Raw genomic sequence first — 20,377 nt, forward strand, 5'->3', positions numbered from 1 at the left:
GGAGCCGAGACGGAGGTCTAGGCTCGTGGGCTTTAAAGGGATGGCCGAGGTGGAGAGTGCTTAGTAGCATTCCGACCTCGGCCTTGTATTTTTTGGTAACGCTCTTTTTTGTTGAATGAAAGCCTATTTTTTTTCATCTCAGCACTTTAATTTCTCGCTTTGACTTCGTCCCTTGCTTGTCCCCCTTTATTTTTTAATAGCGTAATTCCGATGTTGAAAAATAACATAAGATCCGAAGTCATAACTTGATTTAAAATTCAAGCATAATACATTTTGAGGTTCTCGGCGTGCCAAGACCTCGGCACTAGTGAGCCATCTCGGTAACTAAGTTTACAATATCCTTTAAGGTCAGACTCCACAACTCGGTAAGGGCCTTCCCATTTCGGGCATAATTTTCCTTGCGGTTCAGCTCGGCTGACCGAGTTTTTCCTCAGAACCAAGTCTCCAGGCTGGAATCTACGGTGTCTGACGCGGGCATTGTAATAGTGTGCCAGTGTGTTCTTGTAGGAAGCTATCCGGGCTGAGGCGAGGTCCCTTCGCTCATCGACAAGGTCGAGATCCAACTGCCTCTCTTCGTCGTTCACCTCGGCTGCATAGGCTGCTAACCGAGGGCTAGGGGTAAGGATCTCGGCAGGGATGACAGCCTCGGCTCCATATGTCAGAGAGAAGGGGGTCTCTTGCGTGGCTGACCTCGGCGTGGTCCGATAAGACCAAAGGACACTGGGGAGTTCTTCGACCCAAGATGTTCCAGCTCGGTGTAGTCGGGTCTTGAGGCCATGCAAGAGAGTTCGGTTGAAATTTTCTGCTTGACCGTTGGCCTGGGGGTGGCCCACCGAAGTGAAGTGTTGTTTGATGCCAAGGTTTGTGCACCAAGTTTTAAAGGGGTTCTCGGCAAATTGTCTTCCATTATCCGAGATGATGACCTGAGGTATGCCGAAGCGGTAGACGATGCATTTCCAAAAGAATTTTTGAATGGCCAGCCCGGTGATGGTCCTCAGAGGTTCGGCCTCAACCCACTTGGTGAAGTAATCCACAGCGGTTACCTGGAAGGTATAACCCCCGACGGATCTGGGGAAATGACCTATGATGTCTGTCCCCCATTGCTCAAACGGCCATGGTGAAGTGATGGGAACCATGAAGTTTGCGGGCTGGTGGTGCTCGGGTGCGTGGACTTGGCAGGAAGTACAGCCGACAACGAGGTCCTGGGCGTCTTGCCGAACTGAAGGCCAGAAATATCCAAGAAGCAAAGCCTTCTTGGCTAGCATTCTGTGGCCGACGTGAGCTCCACACAAGCCCTCGTGGATCTCGTGGAGGACGTGGCATCCCGTCTCGGGAGTGACACACCTCAGCCAGGGGCCGAGGTATGAGCGTTTGTACAGCTCTCCATCGCGGAGAGCGTACCGAGCCGCCTTGCGTTGTATTTTTCTCGCCTCGGCTCGGTCTTCGGGAAGGGCTCCGTGACTCAGGAAAAGGATGAACAGGGTCATCCAGGTTTCTTCAGAGTGCACGGGGCAGGCCACCTCTTCCACGTATCCTGGTTCACTCAGGACTTCCACTAAGACAGTTTTGTTGAGGTCAGAGAATGACGTAGAAGCCAGCCGGGATAAGGCATCGGCTCGCTTATTCTGGGACCGGGGTATTCTTTGGATTTCGAAGGACTCGAAGTACGCGGTGAGTTGGTGAACTTTGGAGAGGTACCGTTGCATGGTCTCATCCTTAGCCTCGTATTCACCAAGAACTTGGCGTACAACAAGTTGGGAGTCACTGCGGACGTGGATTTGCTGGGCGCCGGGCCTGCGAGCCAGCTGGAGTCCAGCAATTAAGGCCTCGTACTCGGCTTCGTTATTGGTGGCTGGGAAGCCAAATCGGAGGGCGTAAGAGCACACTTCTCCCTGAGGTCCTTCCAGGAGCAGTCCAGCTCCGCTGCCATCCCCATTAGAGGATCCATCTACATACAATGTCCACAGGGTTGGGGTGCTCACCTCGGCAAAGGCAGAGGTGGACTCTGGACCTTCCGTGAAGGTGAGCTCGGCCAAGAAGTCGGCTAAGGCTTGAGCTTTTATGGCGGTGCGCTCGGCGGCCCACTTAGTGAGGCGCCCGGAGGCCTCGGGTCGAACCAGTATCTGTCGGAGAGGCTGGTCGGTCCTGACGGATATGGGGTGAGCCAAGAAATAGGGTTTCAGCCGCCGAGCGGCGTGGACTAGCCCCAACACCTGTTTTTCCACTTGAGTGTATCGAGTCTCCGGCCCTCGGAGAGCTCGGCTGACGTAGTAAACGGGCACTTGGGTGCCCTCATCCCGGATAAGAACAGCGCTGACAGCCTCGTCGGCTGCGGAGAGGTAGAGGTAGAGCTTCTCCTCGGGCCGAGGTGAAGCGAGAGTTGGTAGGTGATGGAGGTATTGCTTCAGCTTGTCGAAAGCAGCCTGGCACTCTTCCGTCCAGGCAAACTGATCAGCCTTCTTGAGCACCTTAAAGAAGGGCAGAGCTTTCTCAGCTGATTGGGACAGGAAACGATTCAGCGCGGCCAGGCGTCCATTCAGCCGTTCGACTTCTCGGATGTTCCGAGGTGGAGACATGTCCTGAATGGCCTTGACCTTGTCAGGGTTGGCCTCGATTCCCCGATGGGAAACCAGATACCCTAAAAATTTTCCCGAGGTGACACCGAAGACGCACTTCTTGGGATTCAGCTTCATTTTCGAGTCTCGCAGGACACCGAAGACTTCCCTCACATCTGACAGAAAGGATGAAGTGGCGAGACTTTTGACGAGGATGTCATCCACATAGGCCTCCACATTGCGGCCGATCTGATTCTTGAAGAGCCGGTTGATCAGTCTTTGGTAGGTCGCCCCGACGTTTTTTAGCCCGAAGGGCATGGTAGTGTAACAGTAGGTACCTCGGTCGGTGTAGAACGCCGTTTTCTCTTGGTCCTCCTCACTCATTCCTATTTGATGATACCCTTTGAAGGCATCTAGGAAGCAGAGGACTTCATACCCCATCGCCGTGTCGACGAGGGCGTCTATCCTCGGCAGAGGATAGCAATCTTTGGGGCAGGCCTTGTTGAGGTCGGTGAAGTCTACACACATTCTCCATCCACCGGGGTCCTTTTTGACCATGACTGGATTGGACAGCCAGGTGGGATATTGGACCTCGTGGATCATTTTGGCCGGCAAGAGCTTGTCGACCTCATCCGATATGGCCTTGCTACGTTCGGGGCCGAAGTGCCTTCGCTTCTGTCGCACAGGTCGGGCCTGTGGGTCAACGTTGAATTGGTGAGTCATGAGCTCGGGTGGCACTCCGACCACTTCATCCGCGGACCACGCGAAGACGTCTCGGTGGTCTTTGATCAGGGAGATCATTTCTTCTTTCAGGGGTGAGGGGAGTCCAGCCCCTACTTGAACCACTGTAAGTCCCAACGACAACCAAGAGTGGGGGTGAATTGGGTTGATTAAAAACTTAACCAAATTTATGCACTTTTTCTTTAATAAAAATTTACCTTCTTTTCTAGTAATGATCAATCAAGTAGATTAGAAGACAAGAGCAATATTGATCAGAAACACAAGTATAGACAAGCAATGAGAATTTTATTAAACAGAAAAGTAAATTAGGGAATCAAACCAAGTGTCTACCAAGCTATCCTCAAACTTGAAGACCACACACTAGGAAGAGCAACTTCTCTTAGATGAAAGAAGATCAACTAGATGTACAATGAAGGGAGCACTTCTTCCTTGCCCTAAGCCTCACTTAGTCAAGCTAAGAAGTTTTACAATCACTCAGAAAAAAACCCTCAACAAAGCTACACTAAAGATCCTTTCAGTCACAAAAGAAATGCTCACCAGAAATTCACACCACTTTAAAACAAATCTTGCTTTGGAGAGTATTTTCTAGCTAAAATATCTCTTGAGATCTTGTAAACAAAGTGTGCAAAAGTCCTTCCTTCGTTCAGAACAGTTTGCTTTTAAAGGGGAACAAAAAATGGGCTTCATTAAAGCTTCCAACGGATAGAAGGCAGATGAAGGGTCAGCTAGCCGTTGGGGCTTTCGGACGTCCGACGATCAAATCATCGTCCGAACCAAACGTCCGAAAATCGCCAAGTTGAAGTTCGGACGTCCGATGAGATTTTTGTCGTCCGACAGCACAGCGTCCGATCGTAGGCAGAGAGTTAGCAAGTTATCTTGGAATTTTTCGGACGTCCGATCTGGTTGATATGCGTCCGAGGTGTGCGTCCGATCCTTCCGGACGTCCGACAGTTTCCTTTCGGCCGTCCGACCTGATTGTCCTGTTTTTGCTTCTCATTTTGGTTGTCTTGCATTTCATGACATATTTGAACCTGATTCTTGGATAGACAAAAACACTTGTATTTGAAGGAGGTTAGGTAAACATTTCAAAGTACCAAGAATGACAAACAAGACATACTTAAAAGACAGTATCTTTGATCGGAACAAAACAATGACTAAATTCGTTTATATTATTTCAATCTTGATTGCCACATCCAAAGCATCGTAGACTGGAGTCAATCAAACATATGCTTTCCTTGTTCCATTAGGCCTGATCAATCTTGGTCAGTATAAACGAACTTTTGTGATCATCAAAACCAAGAATAACAACCACTTGGTCAAGTTTCGCTTCATCCAAGACCACCAGTTCCACCTCATCCCCAGGCTCCAGCCTGTTGGGCTCTCCTGCCTTCTGAGGGTCGATGCAGTCTATGGAGAGGACCGCTGGCCTCTTTTCTTCCGACCTCGGTGATGGTCGAGGTGTGACTGCTGCTTGAATGGTGGCGAGGCAGCACTCCCGGGCGGCGCCCACATCACTGCTTACCTCGGCCACCCCCGCAGGTGTTAGGAATTTAAAGCTCAGGTGGTAGGTGGAGTATACGGCTCTCAAGGCATTGAGCGTGGGCCGGCCTATCAGCATATTGTAGGGGGAGTCTGCTTTGACCACCGCAAAACTGACAGGCACAGTTCGGCAGCGTGGATGACGCCCGATTGTTACCATCAGGGTCAACATGCCCTCCGGGTGGACGACGTGTCCCCCGAATCCCACGAGGGGAGTTCTGACAGGAGTGAGTTGCTCCCTGGTCAGCTTCAAACTTTCGAAAGTTCGGTAATACAAGACGTCTACCGAGCTTCCGGGGTCAACATAGACCTTTTTGACTACGTAGTTATTGGTGAGGACTTCAATCACAAGAGCCTCGTGATTGCTGGAGGCCGCAGGAACGGGGTCAGCGGGGCCATAGGTGATGACCTCGGACAGCCGAGAGCTCGGCTCGGCCACCTCCATCTCGGCCTGGCGGTAGGTCCGCTTTCGGGAGTTCTGGCTGTCTCCTCCCGTTGGTCCTCCCGCGATGGTGTTGATCACCCCAGCGATGTTGGGGCCGTAGCCCGGTGATCCATCGCGTGGGGGCTGCTTGTCCTCCCTACGGTCTTCGGGACCCCGGCAATGCATGTTCGTGTCCCGTCGGTCGTCTCGGCGGGGGCCCCGGTTCTCCCGGTGGGAGACGCTTCGGTTGAAGCCTCCATCCTTGCGGACGAACTGCTTCAGGTATCCTTGCCGGATCAAATTCTCGATCTCTCGCTTCAGATCATTACAGTCTTCGGTCTCGTGCCCAACATCCCGATGATAGGCACAATAGAGGTTTGAGTTCCTCTTATCTCTCCTCCCCGGAATTTCGGGAGGGTTGCGGCCGAGGTGATTCTGCCTCATCATAGCCAGGACATGGGTCCGGCTCGAATTGAGGGGTGTCAGCTCGGCGTCCGAGGTGGACGACCTGCCGTTTACGATTCGATCGAAGACACTCCGGCGGTCTCGGAGTTGGTTTGAAGTGCCACTTGGGCCTTGTTCACCTCGGCCTGTGTCTCCTCCTCCGGGGATCTTGCCCCGTACGAGATGCCAAGCTTCTCGCTTCATGCGATTTACATCTTCACTTCGGATTCCCTGGTCCACTCTTTCCCAGAGCTCCCGAAGTGTATGGGGGTACTGCCGATGGATTTCGGTGTTGAAGATCCCTGCCACTAACCCATTGGTGAAGGCAGCGATAGTTACCTGCTCGTTCTGGTCAGGTATCTGTACATTTTCCTCGTTGAACCTTTGGGCGTACGAGCGAAGTGACTCGCCCTGACCCTGTTGCAGGTTCAAGAGGTAAGCTGAAGTCTTTGTTATTGGTCGAGACGACACAAAGCGATGGATGAACCGGTCTATCAGTTCATCCAGGGAGGAAATGCACCCCGGTTCTAAACTCCAGAACCACTTTCGGGCCGTCCCATGCAAGAAGATGGGGAAAGCTCGACAAATCACAGCGTCGGGGACACAGTAGAGGCGGAAAGCGGAGATGAAGGCACGGAGGTGATCCTCGGGGTCGCCTCGGCCGTCATAGGTGTGTAAATTTGGAAGCTTAAAGTTTGGGGGCACCATCTCCCCATTGATGTCATCAGTGAAGGGCGGAGCCCTCATGTAGTCAGCAGCTAGGCCTCCGGGGCGCCGAGGTGGGTCCTCGGCCCGTTTTCCCAACAGTCCTCGGGAAAACGCCTTGGAGATGGAGGCTATTTTAGTGGTTGCCTTGGAGGAGGCACGCCTAGAGGTACTCCGAGAGAGACGCCCCTCATCGGAGTCCTCACCTGAGGGCATTTCAGGAGACTTCGTCGGTCTCCTCTTGGAAGATTCGACTTTTTCTTTCCCTTGCCTTTTGAGGTATCTTCCTAGTTCCTCAAAAATGTTGGGGTTGTCTGACACAAACTCGGCCATCTTGGCGATGGCGTCTTCGTTGTTAGGCTGGGTCCTTTGGGACCCTTGTTCCTCAGAGATGCGATCTTGCTGAGCTCCCGAGGTCTGCCCAGCCCCCGTTGAGGGAACCCTTCCGCTTCTAGAGCGTGTGGATCTCATTTTGGTAATAGCAGTCTCGTTCCCACAGACGGCGCCAATTGAAGAGGTGATTTTTGGTGGGTAGATAGACCGACCTAAATCAGTCCTCTCTGAGATGAGGTGGTGTACCTTTGCTTGTCCGAAGTGGATGGCGGGGCTTCTCCCCTGGTATCACTCCGACGATTAAGTTAGTATGAGAACGAGAAAGATAATTGTATATGAGAATGAACAGTCCTCTTACTTGTTGGGAGTGTGTGGGGTATTTATAGGGTGAGAGTGGAGGTCAGGACGGAGGGTTCATGCTGGTAGGACCCATGTCCTGACATTACGGCTCTGCTCCCTGTCAGATGGCCTGACCCTGACACTGTAGCCGCCTGGACAGGGTGACGCGGAGTCCTTCGCAGTAGTCACTGAGTGCGACAGTGCTTTTCAGATAAAGCACTGATCCCGGATGATGTCAGGTGTCTTGGCATCATCAGCGTGCAGCTGAGGTGGAGTTGCCGAAGTCACCTACACGGTAGACTGGGGATGTGGCCGAGCTTAGGGGGTAATGGCAAGGCATGGATGAGCTCATATGAGGGATGAGGTGAGTTCACCTCGGACATGGGGGTTGCCGAGGTGAGCATCCTCAATAAGCCTCCCAAGCCTCGGTAGCTCCGGGCCAGGGAGTTACCTAGGCTTCCTTGGGCCGAAGTCCTAAAGAGCCGAAGTGCCGAAACTGCTCCGAGGAACGCGGGGACGTGACACGTGGCAGGTCAGCTGATAGGACGTGGTCACTGGTAACCGTCGCGTCGTGAAGTAGTGGGACGTTTCGTGCAGAGGGTGTCAGCTGAAAGGACGGGGCATTAATGAGGAGAGAGGGAGGCTCGGCGTTTTGAATTTGAACGTGGCCGTCCTTTCGCATTCTTGCCGCCTCTTCGGATTCCCCCCAAACCCTTATAAATAGGGGGGGTCCCCCTCAAGGCACGGAGGTGATCCTCGGGGTCGCCTCGGCCGTCATAGGTGTGTAAATTTGGAAGCTTAAAGTTTGGGGGCACCATCTCCCCATTGATGTCATCAGTGAAGGGCGGAGCCCTCATGTAGTCAGCAGCTAGGCCTCCGGGGCGCCGAGGTGGGTCCTCGGCCCGTTTTCCCAACAGTCCTCGGGAAAACGCCTTGGAGATGGAGGCTATTTTAGAGGTTGCCTTGGAGGAGGCACGCCTAGAGGTACTCCGAGAGAGACGCCCCTCATCGGAGTCCTCACCTGAGGGCACTTCAGGAGACTTCGTCGGTCTCCTCTTGGAAGATTCGGCTTTTTCTTTCCCTTGCCTTTTGAGGTATCTTCCTAGTTCCTCAAAAATGTTGGGGTTGTCTGACACGAACTCGGCCATCTTGGTGATGGCGTCTTCGTTGTTGGGCTGGGTCCTTTGGGACCCTTGTTCCTCAGAGATGCGATCTTACTGAGCTCCCGAGGTCTGCCCAGCCCCCGTTGAGGGAACCCTTCCGCTTCTAGAGCGCGTGGATCTCATTTTGGTAATAGCAGTCTCGTTCCCACAGACGGCGCCAATTGAAGAGGTGATTTTTGGTGGGTAGATAGACCGACCTAAATCAGTCCTCTCTGAGATGAGGTGGTGTACCTTTGCTTGTCCGAAGTGGATGGCGGGGCTTCTCCCCTGGTATCACTCCGACGATTAAGTTAGTATGAGAACGAGAAAGATAATTGTATATGAGAATGAACAGTCCTCTTACTTGTTGGGAGTGTGTGGGGTATTTATAGGGTGAGAGTGGAGGTCAGGACGGAGGGTTCATGCTGGTGGGACCCATGTCCTGACATTACGGCTCTGCTCCCCGTCAAATGGCCTGACCCTGACACTGTAGCCGCCTGGACAGGGTGACGCGGAGTCCTTCGCAGTAGTCACTGAGTGCGACAGTGCTTTTCAGATAAAGCACTGATCCCGGATGATGTCAGGTGTCTTGGCATCATCAGCGTGCAGCTGAGGTGGAGTTGCCGAGGTCACCTACACGGTAGACTGGGGATGTGGCCGAGCTTAGGGGGTAATGGCAAGGCATGGATGAGCTCATATGAGGGATGAGGTGAGTTCACCTCGGACATGGGGGTTGCCGAGGTGAGCATCCTCAATAAGGTGAGTTCACCTCGGACATGGGGGTTTCCGAGGTGAGCATCCTCACAAGTAAAACGGCAAAATCGGCACATGCATGCGCGGAAACGGCATACGGAAACGGAAATGGCAGCATAACCGTTTTGGTGTCAAAAACTGTTTTGAACACAATCGAAGCTACGAGTGTCGGATCAAAGTTCATGAGGTACCATTCCAAAGATAAAAGGAGGGCTACAATTTTCATGTAGACACCTTAATCTAGATCTGAATGGAAGCAGGTCGAAATTATGGAAAACAGTACCAGAAGTTTGCATTTTAGGGTGACGGACAGGGTCTGTTTGCTGGACCATAACTCACAGCTCACAAGTCCAAATCAAGAAATTCCAAAGGCGTTAGACAACTATGTCATAATACTAAAACTTTTATGTTTTGGGAAAAACCTGAATCAATACCGGGCAGGGTGGAAAACGGGTCCAAATTTCCTGTCAGAACTATCCAAATTCAAAGGCAGTTCTGACAACCGTTCTTGTTTTCGTCATAACTGGAGCTACAGAACTCGGATTTGGATGAAATTTATACCGTTTCTAAGATAAGACCAAGTTCTACATTTCTTATGTAGGGATCAACACCCAGTTCGGACGTTATCCAGGGGAACCGAGCATGGCCAGAGGCCAAATTTGAAAACGTAACACAATCCAGTGTTCCAAACATGAGAGATTCTTTTGGCTATGACTTGGGATACACTGATCCGTTTGACCTGAAATTTTGCAGGCACATTAAGGACTTAAGAGGATACAACTTTCATGTTTTGAGAAACTTCTGAATCAGCACACAGCATAAAGAAAAATGGAACTCAAGTTCGGATTTGTGGACTGCCCTGTTTCCAGTTTTTGCCGATTTTTGAACTTTGCAAACACATGGTCCATTGCTACGATTCTTATCCAAGGTTTCTAACTAATTTTATACCAAATAATACTACATATACCAGATCCTAAAAGACCTACTAATGGTTCAAAATTTCTCCCCAAATTACCACAAAAATTACCAAACACCAACCACAATCTAGAATCCAATCTCACTAGTTTTGCACTCACTTCAAAACCCTAACCAACTAAACCCTAGCCAAGCTAAACTAACTTCCATTGATATTAGGGCTTCATAACCAAACCTGCTTTTGTTAAGAACCCACCATTCAAATGAGATAATCACACCAAAAGTTCCATTATCAAGTCTAATCACCAACCAAATCAACTAAGAAAACCTATAACAAGAAGCCCTAATTTCTCTTGGCTTGACCGAAATTTAAGCAGCAAAATATCACTAAAATGAACCATTAAACTCCATATAATCACCATCTATATCATATAAGATCATAAAAACAACAAAAGCATCACCTTTCATGGATTCAAGACTTAAGCACCAAACTTTAACTTCCAAGAGAGATAACTTACCTTCAAGTAGGCTTTGTAAGTGATCAAACTACCACAATCAAGTGCTAAGGTTGTTACTTCACGCTCCAAAACCAAGATGAGTGGCTAAACTTGAAAACTTGGAAGAAATTTCCTCTTTTCCTTCTCTCTCAAACTCGGCCCTCTCTCTCTTTCTTTTCCTTTGGTTTTTCCTTTGTTGTTTTTAAGCTTGGTTCTCTCTTGAATATTCTAGATTTAAGCTTAGTCATCAACCTAATAGCTTAGTCATCAACCCTAGGAGATATTTTCCAAACAACCAATCACATAAGAGGTGGGATTTTACTTCCTAGCCCTTGTAACAACACTTTCTCTTTCTTACACTCTTGCCCACAAACATTTGGAACTCTTTCAATTTACTCCATAGGACTTAAACTTAATCTAGTCCAAACTAACTAATCTTACTTAATTTCTCTACTAATCACCCCACTACTTATACCAAAACCCACTCTAGTCTACCAAACATGAATTACAACTCAAATTTGTGATTAATACAAAAACTGGGATTTTATAAACAATCCAATTTAGGGTTTTCTAATAATTTAGTACAAAATAGAACAAAATGCTAGTAATATCACATAATTTCGAAATTAGGGACTATCCGGGGTCTCACATAATGTGCCAATGTGCAACCTTGAACCGTATGTGCGTTATGCTCAATTTACTTGATTTATTAGAACTGCTAATGTAGTTTGGAACCTCACTCGGCTGTTTAGCTCATTCCACGCTTTTGTTTTCCGTAAAAGGGTTCAAGACCGAGAGTACTCGCGAATAGTACTAAGTTGTTTTCTTTTGGAAATTTTAAGTTGTATTATGGCAGATGACTGTAGTACATATTCTTTTGGATTGTACTTAAGCTTGAAGATTGAGGTAATTTTGATAACTTGTGATACAAGACTTGGAAGTTTATTTAAGGGAGAGATTTTTCTTAATTTGAATTTTATTATTGGTTGTGTACCTTCAAGTTTAAATTTGACTTGTATTGAGTCCTGCCAAGAGTTGGGCAGGCGTTCCGCGGATACCCTTGGGTTCCCCCTTAGGAGAAGTGGGGCGTCACAGGTGGTATCAGATCCACTTCGCATGGTCTCTGCACGGGGTGAGTTTTGGCCAAGTGGTGTTGTGGTCTTTATTATGTGAATGAGTAAAAGGTTAAGTACTTTTCCAGAGCGTAAGCTGTGAATCATGAATGTGATAGGTATAAACCCTTTATCTTGATACTTGGGGAAAATTAGATGTGTATGTTGGGTACGAATCTCAAATGTGGTGATTTACTCTTGGGACCGACCGGCTCGAGTTGTGAATTATCTTATTTCGAATTCTTGTACCCGAGTACTTAAGAGTTGAGGGCAATGCTAAGGACTTGAGATCTCCATTTGCAGGGAATAAGAACGAATCGATATTTCACGTGAATAGTTACAGGAAACCAATAATCGTTAGGCTAGGATGATACAATAATTAAGAGAAAGAGGTGGAGAAGATCGTGGTCCAGAGGATCCTAGTGTTAGGGAACGGGAATCATCTAGTTCTAATTAATCTAGTGAAGCACTATTTTTGATCTTTTGTAATGGGATAATGGGAATAGGACTTAAGAGTTTGTGCCTTGGAGATGCATATACTTTTGTTAATCACCTATTTACTTTTGTTTATTGACCTTGACTTGGTATGTGCTTTACTTGACTGTAACTTGTGTTATGATTTGATGAACTCTAGTTTGTGTTTGACTTGTACGGTGATAATGTTATTTGTTCAAGTGATTTCATTTTTCTTTAGAATTGTTACTGGTATGTGTGTGCAATCTAGTTATGGTTTAGTATGGGGTTTATGTATGTACATTTAGATTAGCTGTGAACATGGAAACTAGACGACAACAAAAGGGACGTCAACCTGGACAACCCTGAAATCAAAGGGTAGATAATGGCTTTGCTACTGATCAAAACGCCGAGCCAAGGGCTGGGGGAGGAGATGACCAGATGGGATTAGTTTTAACTCGTATGACGGATGTACTAGAGCTCTTGGTAGCTCAACAGGGCCAGGGGATTGGACAAGGAAACCAACGTGGAAACCATGAGATAGGAGAGGATCGAGTTTTAGAACGGTTTCAGAAGTTCTTCCCACCCAAGATTTTTGGAGGACCTGACACAGAAGTGGCTGAAAATTGGTTAGAAAATATAAGGAATATATTCGATACCTTGGACTACACAGAAGAAAGATAAGTCACTTTTGCGGTATTTCAACTTGAGGGAGCAGCCCGAGTTTGGTGGAATGTTATAAGAAACAAGTGGAAAAGAGATCAAACTCCAAGGATTTGGATAAACTTTGTACAAGAGTTTAATAAGAAATTTCTGCCTCCACTAGTCCAAGAAAAAAGGGAAGACGATTTTATAAAACTTCGTCAAGGAATTTCGAGTGTGGCTGAGTACAAAACATAATTCACGAAATTATCTACATATGCTCTAGAATTGATGGCTACGGAACAGAAGAGAATAAGACGATTTATCCAAGGATTAAATTTAGAGATCCAAGATGCCCTTGCCGCAGCACAGATTGAAACATTTAGTGATGCTCTCAAGAAAGCACAAAGGGTGGAGAGCACAAAATCCCAACTGAGAGCCTTTCAAGCGAGGAAAAGAGATGTATCCGATAGTAGACCAAGAGAAATTGGACCGCCATCAAAAGTTAGAAAATGAGTGGATGGAGTAAGACTACCACTTCCTTCACCACTCATGATAAAGAAATGAAAATGAACTCTATCACGAGGAGCCCCAGTAGGACAGATACAATTAAGGGAAACTTCGCAGGCAAGTCAAGTCACAACTCCTCATTTGACCTATGGATATTGTCAAAGGACGAATCATACTGAAGAAAACTGCTGGGTGAAGGGGTGAAGCTGTATGGGATGTGGGAGCACTAACCATAAGGTTCATGACTGCCCAAAAAGGTATCCACGAGAGACTACAATTCAACAAGGAAATAGAACTATCCCTCGACAAGTCAATGAAGGAGGAAATCGACTAGTGGCACCGGCAATAACATATGAAATGATCACACAACAAGGCCCGGGGTTATCTGAGGTTATGGAAGGTATGAATTTCGAGGACGAAATTCTTTTAAGGATGGGAGGTTGTGAGGACCCGAAATTTTTCTTATTTTTATTTTATTTTTCTGGCTTATTTAATTATTTATTCACCCGTTTACCCCAAATAATTTATTTCATCCATTTCAAGTCCATTTGTGCGCAAAAATGTCCCGGTTGTAATTTTAAAACGTTTCGTTAGCAAATTTAATTTTTCTATGGCTCGTTTAGCGAGATATAGTGAATATATGTTTTTCGAGGTAAATTCGATCCGAGAGTACATTAGTCTTGGAGAATTAAGTATGATCAATAGTAGACTAAGAAAAGTTAATTGAGAGATTAGATGTGAGTTGTTAATTATATTTTAGTTGCACGTATTGCCCTTAAGCTTTGTTTTATCGCTCGAATTGGAAGTTCGCGTAAACCGAGCCGGAACTGCTATGTGGAGATTTAAGAAATTTATACTAGACTACTAGATGTGAATAATTATAGTGTTAAAGGAATTACATTAGAGGTTTAGTGCACAATTGAAACAAACCCGAGAAAAATTGGATACGAAACGCGCGCGCGACACTAGTGAGAGTTGACTTTTGCACACCTTTAACCTAGCTTCCTTAACACACTTCTTTTACAAAAATTGGGGACCAAGAAACCATCTCCTAGCTCTCCTTAGTGCTAGCCAACAGCAAGAAAGAAAGAAGAAGAAAAGCTCTCCATCATCTTGCATTATTCTTCCTCTAAATCATCTCCAACTTTGCAAATAACCACAAAATCATTTGGAGATTCACTTAAGCTAGGAGATAGGCATCATCTCACGATTTTCTTGGGACTTTAGAGGTGCAAAAATTTCTGATTTCTCTCAAGGATTAGGAGGTAATCATCCAATCTTTTAATCTCGGCTTTAGTGGGTTTAATCTTGGCTATGAAACTTGTAGCTTCTTTATTGACGTTGTTATTTGGATTGGAATGATTGATGTGAGCTCTATGAAATTCTACCTTGGTTGTATGGGCTGATATGATGATAATAAGTATTGTTTGTGTTAATTATGTGTTAAACAAGATGATATTAGTTAGAAAAGTGAAAGGAAAACCGAAGGAAATTGCATAGGAAGTCTGGCCGAAATCTGTCGTGTTTTTGCCAGGCCTTAGGTTTGAATTCTTGATGCTCAAATGACCTTGAAACTGATGTATATATGTTGTGTAGAAAGTTTCTACCAAAAATTACTTGAATTGGTTGGATAAAAATTGAATTTTGGCAAGAACAAATCTGGAAATTCGTGTAACAGTGGTCCTCTGGCAATGTTCTTTGAGCAAACATATCTCTCTGTCCGGAGGTTGGAATTGAGTGCGTCAGTGGCATTCAAAACTAGATGTCTGTAGTTTTCTAAAGGTGTATAATGTACCTTCTAATTCGAAGTGAGTCATCTGTAGTGATTGATCAAAGTCGACTGCCCTGTTCTGTTAGCCTATCTGAGAGAAAGGTAGAAACTGCAATTTGTGGCTCTATTTTCTCTCATTTGCAAACTGAATATCAAATTGATTTGTTCAGATGAAATGTATCCTTATGATTCTAGTATCCAATGCCACTGACCATTCTCAATTTTGAGTTGTATTGTGTGAGATATTGTCCAATTTCTGAACTGTACCAAAGCTGGAAAACCCTGATTTTGCTAGCCGATTGGTCTAGTTTGACTTGGGACATGTTGTTTCGAAAATTTTGGTGTCAAACACCTACCAAATGTATATTAGATGTTTCCTGGACCTTAGTGTCACCAATAAACCAAATTGGAGTTGATTTCATGGCACGAACTGTTTGAAAAGGGAAAGAAAACAAGAAGACAGATTTGTCTTGGAAATTTCTTGAAATTTGGTAGTTTTGTTAACAACCTTTCCGTACGAGTTTTTATGTGAAATTTGATAGAGGATTAGCTCTCATATGGAAGTTGAATTGTACCAATTTTGGTGTCATTCTAAGACTGTGTCGATATACAAATGATGTGCCAAAGTTGTTCTTCAAATCTGGAAAATTGACCAACAGTCTTCATTTTTGGGCCAACTTTGAGTTGCTATATTTTGACACTCAAAACTCCAAATTTAGTTATGTTTATTGTGTTTATAACCTTGATTGGAAATCTAATTGTGTTACAAATTGCAGAGGCTAGTTCACTTTCTGTGAATTTTGTTGAATTTCCAAAGTTTGCCGAAAAATACGACCAAAACTGTTTTGTAAGCTCAAGTCAGCAACTTTGAGCTGAAATTTGAATATCTTCCATTTAGAATCTTTGAAAAGTGTCTTATAGGAACTTTTAGTACTTTAAACTAGTTTCCAACGGTGTAAAATTTTCCAATTTTGGACCTATTGAGTGCAAGATATGATTTTTCAAAGTTGACACTTAAAACTGTAATTTTCGAACTTGTTGGGAAATGAGTTTTAGAGACTCTTCCCTATCCTTTGATATTGATTGACCGTTTTAGACTTGACTTCATGAAGGAAATCAGTTTTTCCTTGTGTTATTAAACATCACTTTTGAACCTTGAATTTTGAACAAGTAAAGCTATATTTCATGATATTTTCTTAGATTGTACAAGTGTACAATCTCCCTTGTTAACGAGGGGTTTATAAACAATAGTGTGTCATAGCCAATTATTATTTGCTCAGGCGCTCAAGGGGACCTTCAAGAGGATCTCGAAGCAGACGCCTAAAAGTTGTTTGAGCACTTATTCCCTATTTTGAATTGGTGAGTGTTCCTTATGGGTATACGTGACTTGAACAGTTTGCTACATGTTTACTTCAGAGTTATTGTGTGCTTAAGTGTTAAGTGCACCCTATAAGTGCTCCTATGTAACTGTCGACTGTTTTCAGGTGAGTGTGTACTTTATCTCACTTGACCTACTAAAATAACAAATTTCTACCATTTAATCATATGTTCACGGGGGAGTTCGATGAGAAGTTTCTTCCACCTCTGATCCAAGAAAATCGGGAGGACGAATTCATAAAGTTGAGGCAAGGAACCTCTAGCGTGGCTGAGTATGAGGGGAAATTCACTAAGTTTTCTAAGTACGCTCTAGAGTCGGTGGTTAATGAGCGAAAAAGGATTAGACGTTTTGTACAAGGGCTTAATGTGGAGATTCAAAAGGGGTTGGCAGTAGCCCAAATCTCTACATTCACTGAAACCTTAGAGAAAGCGCAGAGAGTTGAAAGTGCAAGGTTGCAAGTTAGGGACTTTCATACTAAGAAAAGGAACATTCCTAGTTACACCTCTGGACAAGTTAATAAAAGTGCCCCACTTTCCAAGATGGGGAGGGGAACGGGAGGAGTAAGGACTGCTGGAGCTCCAAAAGGGGTTTTATCAAGAGGAGGACGTAGTGGACAATGTCAAGCGAGAGGAATACCTTCTAGTGGTCCAGCCGTAACTCCTCAAGTTAGTTGTGGCTACTGTAGCAAGTCAAATCACTCAGAGAATGATTGTTGGAGGAAATCAGGAAAGTGCCTGTGCTGCTATAGTGCCGAGCACCAACTCGCAAGTTGTCCGATTGCGCCAAAAGTAGGAAATAGTACTCAACGGCCAGAGAAATTGGCATCTAAGCAAACTAGTGCTGGAGGAAGTCGACCTAAAGTGCCGACTAGGGTTTATGCACTAGATCATCAACAAGTTCTCGACTCTACTAAGGTAGTAGAAGGTACGATCCCTATTTTTCACCGTTTAGCTAAGGTTTTAATTGATCCTGGTGCAACCCACTCTTTTGTGAATCCTAACTTTATAAGTGGGATAGACGTGAAGCCAATTAAGTTATCTTATGATTTGGAGGTTAGAACACCTAGTGGAGATCAAATTTTAATCGCTAACTTGGTGTATAAGGATTGTGATATCTGGGTTGGGGAACGAAAATTATTGGCCGATTTGATGGGTTTAGCGATTAAAGGGTATGATGTTATCTTATGAATGGGCTGGTTAGCTCGCTACAATGCACAGTTGAATTGTAAGATAAAGATAGTAGATTTGTGCATTCCAGGAGAGGCAACCTTAAAATTGGATGTAAGGGGTAGATTAGCCTCATCTGCTCTTATCTCAGGAATTCGAGTTAGAAAAATGTTGAGTAAGGGAGCTCAAAGATAGTTGGCCTTTCTTATAAATACTCCTAGTGATAAGGTGAGATTGGAAGATATGCCCATAGTAAAGGAGTATCCAGATGTTTTCCCAAAAGAATTAGAGTTTTTACCTCAAAAAAGGGAAATAATTTTTAAGATTGATGTGACTCCGGGAGTGGCACCTATCTCTAAGAAGCCATACAGAATGACTCCACCTAAATTGAAAGAGTTGAAATTGCAATTGCAAGATTTGCTAGAGCTAGATTTTATAAAGGAGAGTGATTCACCGTGGGGAGTCCCGGTATTGTTCGTTAAAAAGAAAGATGGGAGTTTAAGACTGTTAATATACTACCGAGATTTGAACGATGTAACCATTGAGAATAAGAACCCTTTGCCCCACATTGATGAGTTGTTTGACCAATTACAAGGGGCGGTAGTATTCTCGAAATTGGACATCAGGCAGGGTTATTATCAGTTGAGGATTTTGGAAAAAGATATACCCAAAACTGCCTTTAACTCGAGGTACGGACACTTTGATTTCGCAGTTGTGAGGCCCCAGTCTGTTCTTAAGGTTGATATTAGGTTATATTCATTATTTGTGCGGTAACATTTGGTTTTGGGACTACTTCGAAAACCCTAAGTTGGGGTTAGGATTGAAACCCTAGTTTTTGTATTAATTATAAGTTCGAGTGGTGATTAAAGTTAGTTATGTTAGTGTGTGTTTTAGAATAGGTAAGTATAAGATTTGATCTGATTTATATCGGTTAAGTGAGTTTAAAAGTTAGAAAACCCTAAAAGCTAGCAAAAACCTTTAGTGTTATGACGTATTAGAAGTTTAAGTTGGTTTAAAACCCTAATTTCACTCTTGACAAAAAGGTTGTTCTTTAATTGCTTTTATGTGGGATTAAGTATGATTAAGTATAGGTGATTAAGATAGGAAGGTGATTAGTGAAGCAATTAAGTGTATTTACATGTTTTGGACTAGATTAAGTTATAACCTATTGAGTTAATTGAAAGAGTTCCAAATGTTGAGGGCAAGAGTGGAACAAAAGCTAAGTTGAGGTGCAAGGGCTAAAGCAGTAAATAATGGATTTTAGTGTGATTGGTTGCCATAAAAAAATATCTCTCCTAAGTGGGTTTGCACCACATATTAATTCATGAGTCACAACTAAGCCATTATATGACCAAAACAAAACAAAATAAGAAAGAATAAAGAGAGAGAGAGGGCCGGCCACCTTGAGGGGAAAAACCAAGGGAAGTTTGCAAAGTTTAACCAAATTTCTGTTATAGATCTTCATCTTGAGGCATAAAGAATCCATCTTGGAGTTGGGTTGAGTTCATTAGTCATCATATACCCTTCATCTTGAGGTAAGAAAGTTCCTATGCAAAACTAAGTGTGGTTTATGATGCTTGGGATAGTGGAAATTATGCTAATGGTTGTTAGTTGTGATTGATTATGATGTCTCTTATGTTTATCACTTGATTTTATGGATTAATTTAGTGAAAAATGAGGCCTTGAGGTTCGGCCATATGAACCCTAATTAGGGTTTCATGCTAAACATGTTGGTTAGCTCTAATCTTGTGTTATTAAACTTGTAGTAGTTGTGTTTGATGATTGGCTTCATTGGTTTGGTGAGTGAACGGTAAAAACTGATTTGGATTATGAAAACCTAGGTTTCCTTAAGTTAGTTCAGCTTGGCTAATGTTTAGTTAGTTAGGGTTTGGTTAGTAAGTTGTTAGATTAAGTTTGGTAATGCAAATAAAGTTAGTTTAAGGATCATGGTTAGTTTTGGCAATTTTGTAGTGGCTTAGAGGGAAAACTTTGGACCATTTGTAGGTCATTTAGAAGTTAGTATATGTGTGCTTAGTTGGTATGAATTTGGTTGGAAACCATGCATAAGAACCATAGAAATTAACCAAGCGTTTGCGACATTTGAAACCGGCAAAACGGGAAACCAGGGCAGTTCAGCATCTGAAATTCGGCTCCATTTTTCTTGATGTTACGTATGGATTCAGGGTTTTCCCAAAACATGAAAGTTGTAGCCCATTAAGTCCTTGTTGTGCCTACAAAATTTCAGCCCAATCCGATCAGTAGATCCTGAGTAATGGCCAAAACCTTCACTTCTGTTCTAAACCCAGGATTTTGCTACGTTTCTGGGTTTTGCCTCTGACCATGTTTTGTCCGTCTTGATAACGTGCGAAATGGGTGTTGATCCATTCATAAGAAATGTAGATCTTGGTCTTAGCTTCGAAACAGTATAAAGTTCATCCAAATCCGAGTCTTGTACCTCCAGTTATGACCAAAACAAGATCGATTGTCAGAACTGCCTTCGAATTTGGACAGTTCTGACAGGAATGTTTAGACCCGTTTTCCTCCATGCTCTGTATTGATTCACCTTTTATTCCAAACACGAAAGTTATACCCTTATGGATGATCTTTCTAACGCCTCTGTAATTTCTTGATTCCAATTCCTGAGCCGTGAGTTACGGTCGTTCAAATAGGGCCTGTTTGGTAAACCAAAATGAAATGGCTGGAACTATTTTGTGCATTTTTTACCAATACCTATTGAGATCTGGGTTGAGATGTTTAACTAAAAGTTGTAGCCCTTCCTCGTAGCTACGAAACAGTGTCTCACCCACCTTGATCCGATATTCCTAGCCTAACTTTTGATCAAAACGGTTTGAGATGGCAGATTTGGCCGTTTCCGTTTGCCGTTCTGCGCGCGCGCGTCTTTACATTTTGCCGTTTCTGCACTTGCTTGTGCCAATTTTGCCGTTTTGCTTGTTTTGG

At 44.6% G+C, this 20,377-nt stretch overlaps 1 protein-coding gene across 1 annotated transcript; it reads right to left on the bottom strand.

Moving 5' to 3' along the window:
• Positions 1–257: 257 nt before the first annotated feature.
• Positions 258–8,228, bottom strand: LOC113718218 (uncharacterized). The gene is made up of 4 exons (XM_027243133.2): positions 7,826–8,228; positions 7,171–7,268; positions 4,593–7,023; positions 258–3,400 (listed from the first exon to the last, which is right to left on the bottom strand). The coding sequence occupies exons 1-4, from the start codon at positions 8,226–8,228 to the stop codon at positions 258–260; spliced, it is 6,075 nt and encodes a 2,024-aa protein (XP_027098934.2).
• Between the last annotated feature and the right edge of the window lie 12,149 nt (positions 8,229–20,377).

This window comes from Coffea arabica, chromosome 11e (genome assembly GCF_036785885.1).
Source record: "Coffea arabica cultivar ET-39 chromosome 11e, Coffea Arabica ET-39 HiFi, whole genome shotgun sequence".
Lineage (NCBI taxonomy): Eukaryota > Viridiplantae > Streptophyta > Magnoliopsida > Gentianales > Rubiaceae > Coffea > Coffea arabica.

Bases quoted from the DNA above. Each gene is read 5' to 3' on its own strand.
- LOC113718218 (XM_027243133.2), bottom strand. From the start codon at position 8,228: ATGGCCGAGTTCGTGTCAGACAACCCCAACATTTTTGAGGAACTAGGA. The intron at 7,024-7,170 runs GTCCTACCAGCA...GAGTGATACCAG, and splicing joins GCCGTAATGTCAGGACATGG to GGGAGAAGCCCCGCCATCCA. The intron at 3,401-4,592 runs GTTTTGATGATC...TGGGACTTACAG, and splicing joins CCAAGTGGTTGTTATTCTTG to TGGTTCAAGTAGGGGCTGGA.